The sequence below is a fragment of the Vanacampus margaritifer genome, chromosome 9, assembly GCF_051991255.1.
Source record: "Vanacampus margaritifer isolate UIUO_Vmar chromosome 9, RoL_Vmar_1.0, whole genome shotgun sequence".
NCBI classification, from domain to species: Eukaryota; Metazoa; Chordata; class Actinopteri; order Syngnathiformes; family Syngnathidae; genus Vanacampus; species Vanacampus margaritifer.
The window spans coordinates 20759763-20776191 of record NC_135440.1 but is presented as its reverse complement, the minus strand read 5'-3'; the positions used below and the strand labels follow the sequence as shown (position 1 = coordinate 20776191).

Sequence of the window (16429 nt, the reverse complement as noted above, 5' to 3'; positions counted from 1 at the left end):
TTATACAGTCACTTATCGTTGTTTGCTTGTTCTTCGGCGCTTTCCTCTACACTTTCAGAACAAAAGCTCATGATTATTTAATGCGCTGTTACACAAGAAAGGACAATTAAACTATTAATGAATTTGTTATTACCTTGTCCTTAAAATATTATCGGTGTTTTCATTTGATCTCTACGACTTAAATCAATAAAATATCATTCGTAATAACCGGTACGATCGTACTTTCTATTGTACTTCCAAAATAAATGCAAGCGTCAAATGACCCTACTGTACACTGCAAAAAAAGCCGTTAAGAAACTTTTTAATAAATTAAGAATATATGCTTTTTTACGATGTGATAGTTGTTTCTATTTGAGTTTGTCGAGATAAAGTAAGAGAATACATGTGCAATTTATTTCGAAGGATTGTCCATGAAGGCACGCTGACGTTACTTAGCAACGTCAAATGTTGTCGTAATGGCGCCCTAGTTAGCCTCTAAAGCTAATGGACTGACAGCCGCCATGGACGATGACCTGGACGAGTTATTGGACGAGGTGGAAAACAAGTTTTGTCGCAACATTTCCGTCAGTCTGGCGAGCTCCAAAGAGGAGGAAAAGTGCGATAAAGACAGTGGCGAGCGCCGGAATGTCGGGTAAATCCAGCTAATGAGGCTAAAGCTAATGTGCAGAAATGACGTTGCCCCGACGCAGGCAATTATAACACCACATTGTAGCTTTCCTGATGCTATTTGAGCATGTCGAGGCTGTCGTAGTTTAATGAGTATTTCTTGTGTCACCAGATGTGGAAATAAGATAAGCAGCATCACTGAGGACATTGACGCTCTCCTGGAGGAATTACAGGAGGGAGACCACAGTAATGCACCTCATGCTCAGGTGAATATTTTGTTGGTGTAAAATGTTTATAACAAGACATCCTATGCACTACCACAACTCAAATTCAGTGAGAAAACCACTACAGTTCCACTGTGCTTTATTTGCTATAGGGCGACATCAAGTGGCCAAGATGATCAAGCAGTAAAATATACAGGATGAAATAAGATTGTAGGCTTAAACAATGGCAAGATGACCAAAACCATAAGTAGCAATATTGGAGTTTTTGCAGTTGGTGTGTAGTGCAAATGCATCAGAAGTAAGAAATCTAACATCAGAGGTACAATGTTTAGGAGTGTATTAGTATGAATTGATGGTTGGCAATGAATTTAAACTTCTGAATGTTAATTTATTGGATTAATCTATTTTTGCATGTTTCATTTCAGCCTGCATCACTTCCCAAAGGACACGGGGACAAACAGATTCACTCTCAACCTGGAGGGAGAAAGTGAGCTAAATGAGCCAGCCCGAATATTCTGAAACCACTCTGGGTTTATTTAATGTCTGCCCTCTCCATCCATCAATGCGTCCATCCAGGTGCTGTCCCGTTTACCTCGGAGGCAGCGCCGTGGCAAAAGGAGTGGGAACAGCCGCATCCAAGAGGTAACAAAACTCAATTTAGCTTCTGCTATGAGCATTAATGCAATTAAAAACACATTTGTCTCACCGGCAATGACCGATGGCCGTGTGCGGGCAGGTCATGTGACCAGCTGCGGTGCACTTCCTGCGACTTCCGGGTGTTGGCGTTTGACGACTGCGAGTGGGACTCGTCGTGTGATTACCTCTTCCTCAGGTGAGCCGAGATCACAGTTTAATTTATTCCACGGCCGCATTCGTAGCACTTAAATCTCAAAGCCGCATTCCTAATGGAAATGAATGGAAATGCCATTAATCGGTTCCAGCCCCACAAAAATCACCAACACAAATGTTTGTAACCTTTTTATAATAAGAAAAATAGTACATACAGATTATATCTAGAAAAATGAAAGTTTTGTTTGACTTTCTGGTTGGACTTCTTTTTGTTACTGGTGGCTCCCTCTAGTGGTATGCAAAGGAATCCCCGCATAATTACAGTTCAATTCTATTCAACCTTAAAGTACAATACATTTTCATTTAATCGTTATGAATTGCTTTATACTTTTATTTAGCTACAATTTGTATTCAACTTCATGTGCACGCAGGAACAACATGCCCAACCACGGCAAGCTTGGAGCCAAGCTGAGGAAGAGGAAGGGCGTCCGGGCGTACGCTTGCCAGTGCAGCTGGTTCACTGCGTCGGAGGCCACCGACGTATTGATGCAGCCGCAGCTCAGATGGGCATGCGCAAGACACCTGGACTAAACCGTCTTCATACTATACTCACAAAATGATGTACACAATTTGTTCTCTAATAAGCGTTTGAACGGCAACATTCACAACTGTTTTTTAATATCCAAAAATGTACACTTGTTATCCTTTCTGTGACTCTTAACTTTTTGTGAGTTGTGTGTCATCATCATGGCAACGCCACCTGTACACATCAGCAGGCCAAACTATGATGAGATGCTGTTTAACATATTGTAATGTATAATATCAACAATTTTCTAAACACTTGGATCAGTCTACCGAGTAGACAAACCCAATTATGTTGAGCATTTAAATGTTCTGTCTGTCATTCGACATCACTCACTGGCATAAATAGATGATTAAAGATATATTATTTGCAGTAAGAAAATACTGGATCATTAACAAAATAGAGATAAATACATTTATCTCAAAACGTCCAGCGTTTTGATTCCCCAGTCAACTGACTGATTTGTCCGCCAGTCCAGCTGGTGGCGCTGCAAACTAGGAAGCGAACCGGAAAGAACGACTACAAAGAAAAAACACGACGAAAGTGATGGAAGAAACCGAATTTGACGAGTTCATCGACGACTGGTTTATTGAATCGTTGAAAACGTAAGTCACTTAGAAGGAATGGCTGGCTGTCCACATTCTGTTAAGGGTTAACGTTTTTGTTTAAACAAAAAAAAAGCACCGCAAGGAAATGCGAATAGCACGAGGACGTATGCGGCTTTTCACGTTAAACTCCGCTCAAAATCATTACGTTTTGCAAAGCATCTACTCGTAACGAATTATTTTGTTCCACCATTTTCAAGGTATTTTAGGTTTTAATAGCACCTAATTATCCCGGCTTGATTCTCCCCGTGATTTCAGGCTTGTTTAATGGGTTTGTTCATATTAGCATTGTGTCTGCGACTTTACAGCTTGAACTCCGCTCGGAATTAATCTAAAGTTTGAGAAACCCGTACTTATCATGACTATTTCCTATATTACATCTCCTGTAATATTATCCATAGTCTGCATTTCTTGCTTCTGCCGTTGATATTAGGCGACATTTGCTTCATACAGTATAATGGCTCTAACGGCTTCCGTCTTTTCAAAGCTAATGTTATTGATTAAAAAAAAATCTTGCCACAATGGTGAAATTTTGGAAAGCTCACGGTCCTGTCTTGTCTGTGTTGTGCAGTTACAGAGACCTTCATGTGTATCAGCTGGAGTTTCCCACCCGAGTCATTGAGTGGACGTCAGGGAAAAGTGAGTAAATCCATTTACTAAAGACTTTTCGCTCATTGTTAGAAAAAGAGAAATGGATTGGACATACGGCCCTGGCGCACCTGGTGATCACCAACGTCCCGGCAACTACCCCACCGGCAGAAGCATGCTGAGCAGCTACGGGTACGAAATATCATCCAATCATCCCCCCCCTGGATTTCCCTGCGCTTTCCCTCCTCCACATCCTCCTCCTCCTTTGGGCTACTTCCCCAACGTTCCACCTCCACTTCCGACATATCCACCAGTGGTCCAGAATTATAATTGGAATCCGCCAAAAAAAGACTTTGAAGCACCAAGTACGATTTGTCTTGAGTCTCCCGTGGATGAAAAAGCTCTCCAGAGGAAGCAGGATGAACAATGGCTAAGTCATTTCTTACAAAAAAGATCCACAGAGACTAAGGAAGATGCTCGGACGCCGCAGTCGCGATCACCTCCAGATTTCGGAGTGATCTTACGCGACGCTGTTGGTCTTGTGTCCCGACTGTCCGAGTCCTGCCGAAACCTCACAGACAAGCTGCACGAGGACGACGCCTGGGCAGCCTCTTACGGTGATGCCTTGCACCTAAAACGGGACCTCCAGGATAAACTGTCGAGTCTAGCGGATGGATTTGAAGCGAAAAAGCGTCATGTGATGAAGGTACGAGGGCGGCGGCTGAAAAGCAGGCAAAAAGCCCAGATGTTACAAGCCGAGTTTGAGGCGCATCGGGCCGAGAAGGAGAGCGCCGTGGACAAATGGTGGCTGCGACAAATCCACCAAGTGGAGGAGGAGAAGAAGGAGCGCGAGCTGAAACTGGCGGCTGATTCGGTGCTGTGCGAGGTGCGCAAGAAGCAGAGCGACATCAAGCGCATGCAGGACGTCCTGCGCTCGCTGGAGAAGCTGCGGCGCCTGCGCAAGGACGCCGCCGCCCGCAGGGGCGTGAGCGCCGGCGAAGACGAGGACGCGGCATTCCAGCGCCAACTGGAGCGGCTGCGGCGCGTCACCAAGGCCAGGACGCACATCTACACGGCGGAGGAGAAGGCGCTGACGGTGATGCTGGACGGCGTGCAGGAGGAAGAGCGGCGGGCGCTCAGGAAGGATCGGGAGAGGCGGCAAAAACACAAAATGGACGTCATGCTTTTCGGCGAGGAGGCGCCCGCCGACGCCGCCCTGCTGCCGTTTACGGAGTACTATGCCCAAGCGGAGTCCTCGCTGCACGCTTTGCTTCACGTACGACGGCAGTGGGACGTCTTCCTGGTGCCGGATGATCATTGTGACGGGACCACCATCCCATCGGGATGGATCCTGCCTCAGCCGCCGTCCAACCCAGCCTGGGCAGTCGCTCTGGTCGACTAATAACAACCAAGTCGTGTGTTGTTTTTTCTTTCGCTTTTTGTGACTTTATCACAGAAGGTTACCACCAAGGCTGCAACTACAGATTATTTTAATTCGGGATGCGCGAGTACTGCTATCAGGCCGATACTGGCCTTATCTCATGGTATTGGGTAGACTGTAGATACCAATTACAGATACTTGGAACAAATAAAAAAAACTAAATCTGATATCAAGTCTTCCTTGCCCGCATTTGGTGCTGTAGTGTGGCCGTTTGACATATTGGTGAATCATCATGTGCGCCAGAAATTGAATTGTCTGTCATTGTGTACTATATTTTAAAATACATTTTCTATAATAAAAAATACAAATAAAGCAACCTTTACATTAATGTTCTTGATTTCAAGTTATTTGGCAATCTACCATATTTGGAAATTTTATTTTATTTTTTTAAGGTTCTGGATTATTCTCAGAATTTTGCAAGTTTTATGGACCATTTTCTGTAAAATTCTTCAAATCCTCTAAGATTGTTTAAATTTCATTGTGCAAAATTCATTGGACAATTTTCTAGAAGAGTTCAAATTTTAGATATATTTTTTTAATCAAAAGATCCTCTGAAAGATTCTATATTTTTGGGGCGGGGTTATTTGTATTATGCAAAATTCACGTTTTGAATATTTACTTTTCTTGGTAGATTCTTTTTTTTTTTTTACAGTAAGCTTTGCATCATCAAAGCGAGCAAGCCATTTTCAACACTTAACATTGGTCAATTTTTTATATATATATATATATATATATAGGCAGCATGAAGCAAAATCCCCTCTGATAACATTTTTGAAAAATTCGTTTTTTTCATTAATCTATACTACTGGTCAGTCTACGTGTTCTATCTATATATATGTTTGTTTTGTTTTTTTATAAAATATTTTTATATTATATTATATTATACTATTTATATTTTATATATTTTTTTGTTGTAGTGGTAATTTAGACCACATGAGGGTGCTGTGTGCCTTTAAAATATATATATTTTTTCCCCCCTTGTAGAAGCGTGACAGTTTTACTCACTCCACCCACATAATGCAAATAACTACTTATTTTAATTTATTTGTCTACAGCCATCTGTGTGGCAGGTTACAACAAGTCCACAAAAAATGAAATTTTGGAGCTCTGTTTGCCGCAAAAACTCTTTGCTGAACAAAACAAGGTAAACTAATAATAATGCAACCCATGTGGTGTACGAGTTTGTTCATGTTTGTGTGTTCTTTTGCATGTGTACGTCTTGTTTGTGTGTATTTTTGCTTGATTGTGTGTATGTATATTCATCCACGTGTTTGTTCCTGTTCGAATGGATAATGGTGATGCGTTCAGGGTCTCTGTGCTGAGCGGGATTTCAAAGTACTCCACGGTGGATTTTCTCCAGGTCCTGTCAGCGTCCTCAAATACGTCCCGGGAACGAGGTGAGCAGGAAGTCCCAACGTGAACGTTTCCTGTCTTCATTTCAAAAGTCTAAACAGTTTGTGCTGCCGTTTTGTTTTGGAAGGCTGATTGTGACCAACGACGGGCTGACCTCTGACCTGCAGGTCTGGAACCTCGGGGGCGATGACAGCGGTAAGTACACTATGATGTCATCAAATTAGCACTGAGCTGACGCTGGTTTTGTGCGTGTTTGTGTGTCTCAGACGTCATCACAAAGGTGGCGAGCGTCCAAGGTTCGAAGGGAAGCGCAGGTGGCGTCAAGATGGCGGCCAGACTCTCACCGCAGCCGGAGGTTCTACACGGGTGTCGGGTTGGTGACGTCAGGCTTTCGCAGCTCACAACAGGACAGACGCTCTACCAGCTGGGTAAACATTTAGACGGTCGGACATTGGGGTTTCTCGGAATCACGGTTGCAACCTGCTGGTGACGCTGCTGTCCAATGGGCTCGTTGCACAAATCCGCTACTTCCTGAACTCAGTAGCACTCCTTCATTTCCTGTCTTTCATGATTGGACAAACTGATTAATCCGGGTGTACCTGTCCTTAGTATCCACGACGACAATGGACAGACACACCTGGATTAATCAGTTTCTCCAATCATGAAAGACAGGAAATGAAGGAGTGCTATAAGGAGAGCCCATTACAAGTTTACAGAAGGTCAACCTTCCTAGTTTTTTTTTTTTTTGGTCTATTGGACAAAAAAAAAACTTATGGAAGATTTTTTTTTGTGCACACCTCATAATACACACACCAATACCCCTCGCCCCCCCACAAAAGAAAAAAAATTCACCCCTGAAAATGTTATTGTGGTAGATTCTCACGCTTCTGTTTTTATACCACCCAAATTTTGGAAATGCTATTTTTATTTTTATTTTTTAATCCCTGAAAAATTTGTTCTTTTTATTTTTTTACACACTGAAAATTTGGCTCTGGAAGATTCTTAATATTTTTTTGTCTTTTTATTTCTTTATTTTAATTTTTTTTCACAATTTTTTGTTTTGAAAGATTTTTGGGGGGGAATTTTTTTTTTAATTGTTGTGGAAGATTATTCTTATATTTTTTTTATTTAATATTTGTAGATTTTGATGATTTTCCTGGTTTTGAACTCGCAGATTTGCATATTTGTGGTGTTTTTTTTGAATTTTGATTTGTTTTTGTTTTTTTACATGTTCTGATCTCCAATGCATTTTAATGGTTGACGATTATGCAAACATTTGCAATTTGCAGACCAGCTGCGTCTTTATCACCCAAGAATCTGTACTAGATATTTTTAGTTTTTTTAAATCGTAATAAATTATTAGATTACTTTTATACCATTGCAAGATACTCAAGGACACTTTTATTTCCTGACCTTGCAGATCAAAATTAATTAGATCAATCAAAAGAGTTTTGTGGAAATTTCACTGCTAAAAAACAAGCTTTTTTTAAGATGATAAATGCCCAAATTTGAAGGAAAATATACCAGTATGTTTTTGCTGTCTATATATATTTTATTTTTTTAAATTTAAGTGTCTTATCTTCGTCTTTATCCAGTTGTTATAATTGAAAGCATTTGTATTTTATATTTTGGGCCCCTGATAGGTTTCTGTTTCTTTTTGTCCGAGCAGCATCAACCTGTGAGGAGCGTCTGACCGGTTTCCACTTTGTAAGCAACGCCGTCTTCCTGGCCGCCTGCGCCAACGGCGACGTTCTCACCGTGGACACGCGGACGTCGTCTCCGCCTCAACTGGCGCCTGCTCCCTCAATGGCCGATTCCGGCGTTTGGTGGGCGGGCGCGTCCGAGTCCAAACTGGTCCGCGTGTCGTCATCCGGGCGAGCGGCAGTGTCAGATTCAAGGAGCCCGGCGAGCTTCGTGTGTCGGGCTAAGCTAGCGGTGGACAAGCCGCATCGCGACCCGGATGACATCAGTGTTTCGTGTGCGCCGGCGCTGGACGACGTCATTGCTGTGTCAGGTTTGTCACGTTTGATAAACTGCTTAAGATGGTTGCTCTCTTAACTCATTCGCTGCCATTGACGGCTATAAACATAAAAAATTCCTTACTATTTCTATTACTATCAACATTTTATTTACAACATTTTATTTATGAGAACCTAGGGGAAAAATATTGTACATTTAGAACAGACAAAATTTGTGATTAATCGTGAGTCAACTAGTAAAGTTATGCGATTCATTACGATTAAAAATTTGAATCGCCTGACGCCCCTAATTTTTAATAATTTTTTCTTTTTTCTTTTAATGTTATTCTTTAAAAAAATAAAAAACATGAATCTTTTCTTTAATTTTTTTTTTAATTTTTTAAAAAATTTTCTTTAAAAAATCATTTTAATTATTTTTACATTTTTTAAATAATCTTTTCTTTAACAAATATTTGAATGTTTTTCAATTTTTGATAATTTCTTTTTTATAATTTTAATTATGTTTTGTTATTTTTTATATATTTTTACAAAAAAAAGATTATTAAAAATTTGGGGGATCAGGCGATTTTTAATCGTAATTAATCGCATGACTTATCAAGTTAACTCACGATTAATCACAAATTTTATATGTGTTCTAAATGTACAACAAAGAAATTCTTCTAGGTTTTCATACTCTTGTTAACAAAAGTGGAAAAAAATGTTAAACCAATAGAAATAGTTCAAATGAATTTTTGACGTCTTTAGCCGTCAATGGCAGTGAATGAGTCAATATAAACGCCTGCATTCATTTTATTATTTTCAGGTTTCAGCGGCGTGGTCCAAATATACGACACGTCGTCGTGGGGGTCCGAGCCCGGTGACGTCGATCCACTTTTCGAGCACCGCGGCCACGCCGTGTGCTCCCCGCAGTCGTCCAGTCATGCTGAAGGTGGCGCTGTTGCAGTCACTTGTCACCTTTGGCATCCCAAAGAGTCTAGGACGCTTGTGTCTGCTGCCGGCGACGCTTCACTACACGTGTGGGACTGGATCGGCCAATCGGATGGCAGGTGACACACAGGCTAAATAAACCGCTTGCTTTTGTCAGTTGGCTCTCAAAAGCACACCAACCACATGGAATTTTCGTTTAGCAGATAAAGTTGAAAAAAAATTCATATTAAAGCATAATTAGTGCACAATCAAAAGTGAAATAAAAAGTCACACAAGAAACGTTTAGGTTTGACATTCTTTTTCTTTAAAACAAGTAGAGAGGTCGTATCACAGTCGCTCACTCGTATAAGAATTAATACACTAGTGATCATCATTCATTTAATCTCAGTTTACATTCTGATTGAAGCCCTTTTTTTTAAACCAACATTAAGAAGACAAAACAATTCAGCCATGTAAGAAGATGACATTTCATTGGTGCAGCATTCAGGAAGCACGCCAGCAGTTAGTGTATCAACTTGACAATACATAAATCACGGTTAAAAAAAATCATCATCAAAAAAGTGGATCTGAATTGGTATCATGGCCCTTTAACACATCGAACGGACGGACAACATAAAGATTTGTCTAGAAAATCAACACAGGAGTAATAAGCATGTCAAAGGATCAACAAGGTACACCTCGTCACTGAATTTGAAATCAAAAGAAAAATATTGTAAAAAAAAAAAAATCCCTTTCTTCTTGAGCTGCTTTCAATCTTCACTCATTTGTTTGACATTATATTTGAACTACATTTATTAGGGAGGAAACAAAAATAATGCTACAAAAATAGTATATAAATATTTTTTCCCCAAAATTTTTTGTTTAAGAATAAAGTACTTTTTTAGAGCATCCGTTTTATGGAGAAAAAGTCATTTGACAGGAAAAGTAATTTAAGAAGCGTCACAATCTAATATGTAGTCAACTTATTCAGCGTAAAATTATGTTCTATTATTGATAGTGTTTTTTTTCCCCCAAAGAAAATAAGTCATTCCAGTGACAAAAGTTTCCATTTTTAGGAAAACACTTAAAATTTCATTGTATTCTTAATAGTATTTTTTTTTAAAGAAAATAAGTAATTCCAATGACAAGTTGTAATTTTTTTTTAGAAAATGAGAATACGGTTGTATTTTCCTCAACAAAAGTTGTGCATTTATATTGGGGGCTGTTTTTAAGGGGAAAAATGTCTTTAAAAAAAATACACACATAAGGTGTGACTTTTCGAGAAAAAGAACCGTAATTTGTGTTTATCTTTTTTTTAGGAAAAAAAAAAAACAATTTTACAAGAATCTGGCTTTGACAATACAAATGTCATCTGAGAAGTTTAGTTTAATAGAAGTCACAATCGTCAGTATTTTTTCTAGAAAAATATCGGAATCTTACAAAAATACATACTTTTTTTTTCAGGAAAATGTTTTTTTTTGTACAATTACAAGATTAAAGTCACTTTTTTGACGTTTAACAAGCCATTTCATCTCTTTACTAAAAACATTCCTTTGAAAAGAAGCCTTTATTCTCGTAAGGTTTCCGTACGTATTGCTTTTCTTTTTCCAGTGGGCTGATACTCCTTTATAACACGGACAGGCGATTTCAAATTTACATATGAACACAAATTATGTACATTAGTTTGATTGGTCATTCATTGGGTAGCCGCAAATAGATAACAAAAATAAATGGTGTAGCCATGGCAACTGTTGTCAAGACGATGTTTAGCAAGCACCAAATGCCTTCTTTTTCTTTTTTTTCTCTGAGAGGGTTGGGGAGGCGTTTAGTGTGTTGTATGAGGCACGAAGGTGACATAAAGTGGAGGCGCACGCGTGTTTTGCCACTGACATCATTGTAGAGAATATACAGAAAAATACTGAAGAGCAAAAACGATCGCTTCGAGAAAAAGCTGGTATCCCTTGAAAAACCCGAACTTGCTCAAAAATTTGACTGGTCTTGGGGGGTGCAGGGGGGTTGGACTCTTAAAAAAAACTTCCTGAAAAATTCTGACTCAAAAATATGACATGGTTGTTTATACTAAAAATATAAATATACCTAGTTTTCTTTATTCTAAACAAAAATCCCTGAAAAAAAATTCTAGAAAAACTGACTTTTGAAATATAGAGTTTTTTTCCCCTCGAAAAAATCTCCCTACCCCCATCAAATATGAGTTTCTTGAAAATAAATGTTGAATCTTTTCTTATTTGTAGAAAGCTCTTGAATTGTTTTGGAAAAAATGTGTACATTTTTTTTAATTGCTGTTCGAATAATTTTTTTTTTTTTTTAACAATTCTTGGACGGAATGCAAAAAAAAGATTTAGAAAATATTGCATTTATGTTTCAAAACATTTTTAGTAAACTATTCACTTTACTTTTCAAAAGACCTTGAAAAAAATGTTCTCCCCTCTAAATAAAGACATCTGAAAAAAAATAATAATAGAGTTTTAAAGAGAAAAAGTCAACAACAACAAAAACTGCTCTCGAAAATATGACTTTGGGGAAAATTGATTTAAAAAAACATTTTTTTTTAAAGATTCAGATTTTCCCTTGAATAATGGACAAAAAAAGGTGACGATTTGCTCTCGAAATGCCAGGTCTTTTTATTCTTGTAGTATTCGCTCACCCTCGTGGTTTGGTCGCGGCGGTGACCGCGCGTGGCGAGTAGAGTCTGAGTTGAAAGGGCACGGGCGCACCCCCTCAGTCGCTGCTGTCGTCGTCGTCGTCGTCGTCGTCCGAGAAGTCCCCGGGTCGCCCGCCGAGCGAGTCGGAGCGTCCGCCGGCCACCAGCTGTCCGTAGCAGAACTGGCAGACGCGCACGGGCTTGGAGGACTGGCTGGGCAGCAGGTACTTCTTCTCGGAGCAGGGCCCGCACACCACGAAGCCGCACTTGCGGCAGTGGTGGCGGCGGCTGACGGGCGTGAACTTGACCTTCTGGCAGCGCATGCAGACGGCCGCCTCCGAGTCGGGCACCCAGACGGCGGCGTGCTCGCCGGCCGGCGCCTTGCCGCTCTTCTGCAGCAGCTCCTGGACGCACTTTCCGATGTGGTTCATCCACTCGGACTTCTCGGTGGCGGTGGCGGCGTAGACGGCGAAGGACTTGGTGGGCGTCTTGATGAGCCAGCCGTTGCGCAGCTCGCCCTCGTCGGGCACCGTGTCGATGGTGACGCTCTCCAGCGGGATGATGTGCTGCTTGTTGTACTTCTTCTTCTGCAGCACGATGTTGCCGTACACCAGGATGTCGTTGAAGAGGAAGAACTGGCGCGCCTTGGGCTTCTTGCGGCACAGCTTGGTGAGGACGCCCTCGCCGATTAGCACGCGGCCCGGGATGGCCAGGGGCTGGCCCGCCGCCCCGAAGCAGCCCTCCACCACCGAGATGCGCTTGGAGTTGGCCTCGCTGTTGGCCAGCCGGTCCACCATCTTGGCCTGGCCTGCGCCAACAAAACACATTTATGCTAAACCGTCAACGTGGATCACCATGCGCGGTCCGAGCATTGTTGAAGTGAGTGGAGACTGATTTAAACAAAACGTGGGCTTTGACGCCATCTTGTGGCACCCAGAAGCCAATTTGAAATGAGTTGAGGAGCTCCGTTTAGACAAAAGGAGTACTTTGGTGCCATCTTGTGGCACCCAGAAACCAATTTGAAGTGAGCTAAGGAGCTTCAATTAGACAAAAGTAGGGCCTGGATGCCATCTTGTGGCAACAAGCAACTATGTTGAATTGAGATAAGGAGCTTCATTTAGACAAAAGGTGTACTTTAACGCCAAATTGTGGCACCAAGAAACTATTTCAAAGTGCGATGAGGCACGTCATTTAGACAAAGGGAGTACTTTGGCGCCATCTTGTGGAACCAAGAAACTAGTTTATAGTGCAATAAGGCACTTCATTTAGACAAAAGGAGTACTTTGGCGCCATCTTGTGGAACCAAGAAACGGTTTAAGTGAGATACAGAACTTTTTTAGACAAAGGGAGTACTTGACAAAGTTGCTGCCATATTGTGGCACCAAGAGACTATGTTGAATTGAGTTACGAAGCCTCATTTTAGACAAATGTAGTGCTTTGCTGCCATTTTGCTGGCATCTTGTTGCCAGGGAATGATGGTAAAGTGAGCTGAAGAACGTAATTTAGACAAAAAGTAGTGCTTTGCTGCCAGCTTGTGGCATCTATAGGCAACCTTTAGACATCAATTAATTGCAGACCAGCTCTGGTCATTGGCATTCCACGCAAGCCCCGCTCACAAGAGCGCTATGCTAATGAGCGCGGGCCGTATTGAGCCACCCAAGCGACATGCACATTAATCAACTCGAGCGGTCAACTCAGACGACACACATATTTGGTCCCTTGGGGGGGCCCGCATAAAAGAGAGAGAGAGAGAACAAGTGGCATTCGCTAGTGATCCATGCTAGCGACTAGCGCTATTGTAACAAACGCTGAAAAGTTAGCCACCCAAATGTAGCACGTTTGAATAAGTAGCTAATGTTTTTACATGCTCTCTGTTAGCACAAATTTTCACTGCAATAAATTGTTGTTTACGTATATTATGTTTGTCATGCTCGTGGTCTTAGCTAGCAAACCGCGTTAATTAGCTGTGCGAGCCGATTTCAAAACATGACAACTGAGCCTGTTGGTTGACATGAGGAGCGCCATCTGCATGCTAACGAGGCGCTAGCGTGGATATTTGAGGTGTCAACAGAGCCGCACACGCCACCGCTGTGGGATGAGGATAATTAGCAGCTCTGAAGGCACCACGCCAACAGCCTTCAAAAGGCTTGTTGAGGAGTCTCTCCGCAACTTTAGCCGCTTCGCACGGAAGGCCGCCGTGTGGTCGCTAGATAACGCCGGAAGCAATTATTGATTCGCATCATGCAGCAAGCGCCACTTTGTGAAATTGTTTGAAACAAAAATGGGAACAAAGGGACGGAAAGGATTATTATTCTTTTTTTAACTTTAGCGACTCCACTGTCGTAATTAATGTCTTTGAAGTTAATTTTTTACAGATGATTCATAATGACTTAATGAGTCACTTTTGGCCTTCTAAGCAGCTTGCCGCCATGTTGTCGTTGGTTTGAATTGAGTTGTTCATGGCTCGTTACTGCAGCATCAACTCCCATCAATGGCAGAGGCGCAGCTGGGACAACATCATGTTGTGAAGCGTAATCATCTGATTCGGAATTAACAACAACAAACCTCCAGATTGACATTTCCATTGCGACTCATCATGAAAGCCTTATGTTTAGCCCCCGAAAAGCCATTTGACTAACCAACATAAATTTCAGCCGCCATGTCTATGACGAGTAAAAGTATATCCACAAAAAACGTCTTGGGAATTTTCATGGCAATTGAACATTTCGTGGTAATTTTTAGGGCCCGACCGATTAATCGGGTGCCGATTATAATCAGCCGATGATTAGCCTTCAAACCTTGGGCAAAATATTTCCCCCTTAAAACGTTATCGAAAACAAAAGTTTCTGACGCTGTGAGAGTACCCTGAATGCACCATTTTGCTTGCGTAGCATTAGCAACTAGCAAGTGTGTAGCGCATGTTATTCTGGTTATTCTATTGGCCCTAAGCGTCCTTTAAGCTATTTAATGACACTCCAGTTGGAGTTACTAGTAAAGCTAAACACACGACAATAAGAATAACATCCGCTGTATATTTAAATACAAAATATGCTTTGCTTTTAAAACATCGCTAACTTAGCGCTAATGCTAAACGTGAAGAGAGGATCCCATTCAAATGTTAACAGGAAGTTAGCGACGACTTTGGGAGTGTTTTACCTTCAAATAACGAATATCCACACACAACTCTTGTGGGAACACATACCAACAAATGAGATAACACTACGGAAAGGCACAAATTCTTCCTAATGTGTGAAACACGAGTTATTTTAATAGAATTCAATCTTCGAACAATTCTTTAGTACTCACTTTATTAGGTGTGGATGCACGGCACCACACTGCCCCCAAGAGGCCAAAAACGCACAGGAACAGTTAGTATTTGTTCTTACTGTTTTTCAGTTTATGCTATTCTTATTGTTTAAATTTGTCATTGTCCTTTCTAGTTTATTTTTTTGGTCTTAACACGCATTTCCACATGACTTCGCACAAAATACAACCCCCGGGAGGTCCCAGGTTAGCCTAGTAAATTTCAAAACTTGTGAAAATAACACAAGATAAAAATATATCAAAGAAAGGGTTTACAACAGTTACTGACACAAATCTATACAATAACCTTGTATACCTTTTTTTTTTTTTGATGAAGTTATACTTATTCAAAGCATTGAATCTTAATAGCAAAAGTTTGTGCGTGACACCCATTGAAAAGGAATTGGGGAGGGGGGTAATTTTATGGATTATATAGATTTTTAAATAATAGGTAGATCATCGGTAATCTGTATTTTTTTTCTGACAAAAATCAGCATCTGCTTCAAAAAATGCATATCGGTTGGATCCTAGTAATTTTCCAGGGTTACTGGACGACAACCTCCTAAATATTTTATCCAATTGCTACCAAATTTAAACCAAAAAAAAGGGACAGATTGACGACACTTATGGGACATTTGAGTTTGTCAGCTCCACACTCTTTTAGCTTGACCAAACTTTTAATTAAAAAGAGCCTGAACTAAAAATGTCAAGTATTACAAAACGTGTGCGTTTGAGTGATCCATGTTGAAATTGAAGACGTGTTTCAGCGGAACCATTTTGTCTTTGTCATTCAGAGCCTAGAGCCTCATTTTTTATTATTTTTTTTAAATCACATCAAGTTGCAACACAGATCAACAATCAAGATGTCTGATTGGCCGACACGCGTCCAAACGCGTCTTTGGATCATTATGGATTATTTGGTGCAGGATCTCGTTGAAATCCACCCTGGCTTTTCTGTGCTTCAATATGTCAACTCAAAGGTCACTTCATTAGGTACACTAGGCAATGCTATGCTAAATGTTTACTTTTGATTGAGAGTCATAACGATAGGTTTGTTCTTGGTGGTGGTTAGAGCTCATTAGTCATTGATGTCTACTGCTACTAATAATAAACATATTGTTGACGTTTGGTTTATGCATGTATACTTAGTAAAGGTGTTACCGCGGCAACAGCATAGTTACTGTACTAGTGTACTGTGAACGGCGGGTTCCTTGTAATCTGTAGCCATTTATACACACTGACATATTGGATTATGATTACACAAGGAGCTGTGCTGCGAAGGGGAGTGGAGCGGAGGAAGGCAGGAAAGAAGTTTAGACGATCAGGTGGATCATTGAAGAGTGCCACGCCCTCCTCGTCTGCAGTAAAAACACTTTCATAGCAAGTTTAT

At 40.9% G+C, this 16429-nt stretch overlaps 3 protein-coding genes across 4 annotated transcripts; 2 read left to right on the top strand and 1 right to left on the bottom strand.

The window, feature by feature from the left end:
• The first annotated feature begins 3 nt into the window (after positions 1 to 3).
• Positions 4 to 2328, top strand: cfap418 (cilia and flagella associated protein 418). The gene is made up of 6 exons (XM_077574635.1): positions 4 to 631; positions 779 to 872; positions 1256 to 1317; positions 1407 to 1472; positions 1567 to 1662; positions 2051 to 2328. Exons 1-6 carry the CDS (start codon positions 501 to 503, stop codon positions 2208 to 2210), a joined length of 609 nt encoding a protein of 202 aa, XP_077430761.1. The 5' UTR covers positions 4 to 500; the 3' UTR covers positions 2211 to 2328.
• A 146-nt stretch (positions 2329 to 2474) lies between these two features.
• On the top strand, positions 2475 to 9852 carry LOC144057275 (integrator complex assembly factor WDR73-like). 2 transcript variants are annotated; one of them, XM_077574626.1, is made up of 8 exons: positions 2475 to 2807; positions 3379 to 3446; positions 5892 to 5980; positions 6145 to 6233; positions 6317 to 6384; positions 6456 to 6617; positions 7859 to 8203; positions 8971 to 9852. In XM_077574626.1, exons 1-8 carry the CDS (start codon positions 2749 to 2751, stop codon positions 9216 to 9218), a joined length of 1128 nt encoding a protein of 375 aa, XP_077430752.1. In that variant the 5' UTR covers positions 2475 to 2748; the 3' UTR covers positions 9219 to 9852. The 2 variants fall into 2 exon arrangements, with proteins under 2 accessions (XP_077430752.1, XP_077430751.1); XM_077574625.1 differs by lacking the exons at positions 5892 to 5980; positions 6145 to 6233; positions 6317 to 6384; ... (1 more) ...; positions 7859 to 8203; positions 8971 to 9852 and having other exon boundaries at positions 2719 to 2807; positions 3379 to 5164.
• On the bottom strand, positions 9377 to 12533 carry plekhf2 (pleckstrin homology domain containing, family F (with FYVE domain) member 2). Its single transcript, XM_077574629.1, has one exon. It carries the CDS (start codon positions 12531 to 12533, stop codon positions 11814 to 11816), a length of 720 nt encoding a protein of 239 aa, XP_077430755.1. The 3' UTR covers positions 9377 to 11813.
• Between the last annotated feature and the right edge of the window lie 3896 nt (positions 12534 to 16429).

Coding starts and splice junctions, on each gene's coding strand:
- LOC144057275 (XM_077574625.1), top strand. CDS start 3,499: ATGGATTGGACATACGGCCCTGGCGCACCTGGTGATCACCAACGTCCC.
- plekhf2 (XM_077574629.1), bottom strand. CDS start 12,533: ATGGTGGACCGGCTGGCCAACAGCGAGGCCAACTCCAAGCGCATCTCG.
- cfap418 (XM_077574635.1), top strand. CDS start 501: ATGGACGATGACCTGGACGAGTTATTGGACGAGGTGGAAAACAAGTTT. Junction 632..778: donor GGCGAGCGCCGGAATGTCGG/GTAAATCCAGCT, acceptor TTGTGTCACCAG/ATGTGGAAATAAGATAAGCA. Junction 1,663..2,050: donor TGTGATTACCTCTTCCTCAG/GTGAGCCGAGAT, acceptor ATGTGCACGCAG/GAACAACATGCCCAACCACG.